Here is a 3806-nt window from a genome sequence, read left to right as displayed (position 1 = left end):
GTTTATGGTTGAATGTGGGCGTGTAGAGGGCAGAACCTGAGGCGGGACTTCGTGCACAAACTCTGACGTGCGGCTGTGATTTATAAATGAAAGATGCGCAGAAACATGCGTACGCACGATTTTATGTCTGAATTTTTTTGGCGTACGCCATTTCCGCCTTTTGGCCGTACGTTCACTTTTAGTATGGTTTCCATGCAATCCTTTATAAATGAGACCCCTGGTCAGCACCAGGTGACGTGTCCAGCTTTGCCAATAATGGAACAAAAGTGACGTCCTTCAGTGTACAGGTGTGTTTCCGATCCTGTTGAAGGACAGACAAATAAGTGAGTTAGGGTCAGTTGTGTTTACCAAAGATATTTACAGAAATATGTGACGTAACCTTTCAGTTCCCCACCATGTTTTGACTGGAACCATGTGTGTTGCAGGACAAAGACACTGAACTGTGTGCAGTTAACCTGAAGTTGGACCAGTTTGAAGCAGAACTGCAGGATCTCAACTCCCAGGAGTCCAAGGACGAGGCATCGCTGGCTAAGGTCTGTCGTTGAGTCTGTCAGTAAACCTGTTTCCTGTCCGTCTGATGACTGACCTCTTCTTCTTCTTGTCTTCTCGTGTGTGGGTTCAGATGAAGAAGCAGCTTCGTGACATGGAAGCCAAGGTCAAGGACCAGGAGGAGGAGCTGGATGAGCAGGCTGGCACCATCCAGATGTTGGAGCAGGTATGAACACAGGTCCTCATGAAGCTGCTCTTTTTGTTTTATCACAGGTGATGGAGGATGAGAGGCCCTCATTTTTTTAAGAGTAAAGATAAACAGAAAGATTGGACTATGCTCTGTAGTATCAGAGTATATAACAACTTGTATTGTCTTGTGAATTTTGCTCATCTACTAACAAATGTTTGTCAGTTTGTGTTGAAACCGTGGTTTCATGGTGAGCAGCAGTGGTGGGCAGCACTAACCCAAAAATTAGCTCCGCAATTTCTAAAGCGCTTAAGAAAATATTTAGGTCTGCAACTTCAAAAACGCTTATGCCATAGAAAAACTAGCAGAAGCTAATGTTAAAGCGCAAGTTCAATTTGACACTTACTAGCTGGCAACAATTCATGTACAACATATGTACAACACTGCCAACTAGCAGTGTATGAACCCTTTTACAGCTTAATCCTACAAGTGCCGATTGCTGGGGATGTGATTTTCTGAAACAGACCTTTAGCTCCTGGTGTAAAAATTAAAAAGTTGTTGAGGATTGCTAGTTCGGCTGCGTCTTTAAAAAGTTGTTGAGGATTGCTAGTTCGGCTGCTTCTTTGTCTTTTTCTTTTGTTTGTTGTAGATTTTTCATTAAAGAAGCATCAATAAAGTAATTTTAAAGCTGTTAATTGGAAAACTGAAGTGATGCATTCTGGGTACATGACGGATTTGATTTGTGACGGGAAACGAAACTTTTCCATGCAGTTGCTCCAGTTGACCACTAGATGTCTAACCCCGTTGGCCGATTGCTTCGACCAATTATGTCAAGTATTGAGCTCCAGCATTTAAACTTTATTTATTTATTTTTTAAAGGAGCTCTGATTGTAAAGTAAAATAAATCAATACTTACAAAATTTTAGTATGGATTACAAACATTTACTGTTTTTGCTGGGACAGGGACTTCTAACCATTGCCTTCCTGCTACGCAAGCAGACACAAAGCATTGTGGGAAATGAGAACCGTGACCGAGAGCAACAGTCAGCAATGATGTATACGTTTCCAATAAGTGTGTTTATCYGGGAGGGGTGCTGTTGACAGATCACGTGTGTTGTGATTCATTAACAGCCATACCTTCTGCTGTTCAAGATTATGATGAAGATAATTATTTATTAGTGGTACTGCATTTTAATTTTAGAAAGCGCAAATCCGCTTATGAATTATAAAAATTAGTAAGGCTGCTAAACACAAACGAAATATTTAGATCCGCAATTAGCGGATTTGTGCTTTAGCGGACTGGTGCCCACCACCAKTGAGCAGAATGTGTAAAATGCTGGTTGAATGTTTCAGGCCAAGCTGCGTCTGGAGATGGAGATGGAGCGTCTGCGTCAGAGCCATTCAAAGGAGATCGAGAGCAAAGACGATGAAGTGGAGGAGATAAGACAGTTGTACAGTAAGAAGGTCAGCTGGATCACTTGACCCATTAGGTTCCATTCAGATTCTATTATTTGGTCAAAAAAGTTTAAATATTGCTGTTATCTACACAAACCAAATGCCCAAAGTGATTAGACAACCAGTGCTGAGGCATTTTTTCTAATTTTTCATTGGCTTTTATTGTTTTTGATATTAGTTAACCTAATCTACTTTATTATTGGTATGAAGCACCTTGTGAGTTTTGTCTTGACAGGTGCCATATAAATCAAATTTTACTTCCCTGCTGTTCAAGCTCATTACAATTAAAAAGAAGGTTCAATCATAAAGTGACACAGCTTGACCTCGGAGTTCCTCTTGAATGGTTTGTGGTTTGCTTTAGGGCTGCACAGTTTATACAATCTTCAGTGAGCTCAGTAATATGGCAAAGGACTACAATAAGTCATAGACCAATGGGTTTTAGATACCATTAATTTATGTTCTACTGCTAATATCTGGAGTCAGTCCAACAGACTCAACAGGTTTTGATGCTCACACCTGGTTCAGGTGATAGAGCCATGTAGGACAGTAAGAAGATTTGGTTTTATCACCACTGACATCATTAAACAATAACACATTATGTGTTTTTCTGATATGCAGCTTTGGTTTCTCAGTTCTTTTCTACCATCTGGTCTATCTGTCTGGTCAACCTGGGAGGTTGACTACAGTCACATTACCCTGAGTTTTAATAATGTCATTTGCGGTCAGAGGATCATGAAGCAACTTAGATGGTTTTGTAATCTTTACATTTAATATGTTCAATATGTTCAGTTTGGTGAACACAACCACACCAAGTTAGCACTTTATTTTCTTTAAATAGGCTGTTTTAGTCAAACTTTGAAGCTAACATTTTGCACAATGTGATATCTGACTAGATCAGAGCTTGGTGAGTGTGTCTGCCACACCAGGTTCCAGCTCAGTCTCTGGAAAACTGGCTGAGGTTGTAGGTGTTCATCCGTACTGACCATCCATTGGTTTCTGAGTTATTTTGCTAACAGACAGAAATGGTAATGACTGGTTTCTGTGTGTTTGTGTGCAGCTGAAGCAGATAGAGGTGCAGCTTGAAGAAGAGTATGATGAGAAGCAGAAGGTGCTGAAGGAGAAGAGAGAGCTGGAATCAAAGCTCCTGTCAGCACAGAGTCAGGTGAAGAGTCACACTCCATGTTTATCACACTTCACTCACTCATCTGTATCACACTTCACACACCATCTGTATCACACTTTACTCACTCCATCTCTATCACACTTCACTCACTCCATCTGTATCACACTTCACACACCATCTGTATCACACTTCACACACTACATGTATCACACTTTAATCACTCCATCTGTATCACACTCCACACACCATCTGCATCACACTTTACTCACTCCATCTGTATCACACTTCACACACCATCTGTATCACACTTCACACACTCCATCTGTATCGCACTTCAAACACCATCTGTATCACACTTTACTCACTCCATCTGTATCACACTTCACACACCATCTGTATCACACTTCACACACCATCTGTATCACACTTTACTCACTCCATCTCTATCACACTTCACTCACTCCATCTGTATCACACTTCACTCACTCCATCTGTATCACACTTCACTCACTCCATCTGTATCACACTTCACTCACTCCATCTGTATCACAC

At 41.0% G+C, this 3806-nt stretch overlaps 1 protein-coding gene across 11 annotated transcripts in view; it reads left to right on the top strand.

Moving 5' to 3' along the window:
• Positions 1–3806, top strand: part of myo18ab (myosin XVIIIA b) — a 145687-nt gene that overhangs the window by 103154 nt on the left and 38727 nt on the right. For all 11 annotated transcript variants that reach the window (XM_014021564.1, XM_014021567.1, XM_014021565.1 and 8 more), the window contains 4 exons: positions 426–533; positions 623–715; positions 2030–2140; positions 3189–3293. In XM_014021564.1, coding sequence (XP_013877018.1) covers positions 426–533; positions 623–715; positions 2030–2140; positions 3189–3293 — 417 coding nt within the window. The remainder of the gene's footprint in view (positions 1–425; positions 534–622; positions 716–2029; positions 2141–3188; positions 3294–3806) is intronic.

Source organism: Austrofundulus limnaeus, unplaced genomic scaffold (genome assembly GCF_001266775.1).
Source record: "Austrofundulus limnaeus strain Quisiro unplaced genomic scaffold, Austrofundulus_limnaeus-1.0 Scaffold297, whole genome shotgun sequence".
NCBI classification, from domain to species: domain Eukaryota; kingdom Metazoa; phylum Chordata; class Actinopteri; order Cyprinodontiformes; family Rivulidae; genus Austrofundulus; species Austrofundulus limnaeus.
Note: the sequence above shows the minus strand (reverse complement) of the source record. Positions and strands in the feature narration are given on the sequence as shown.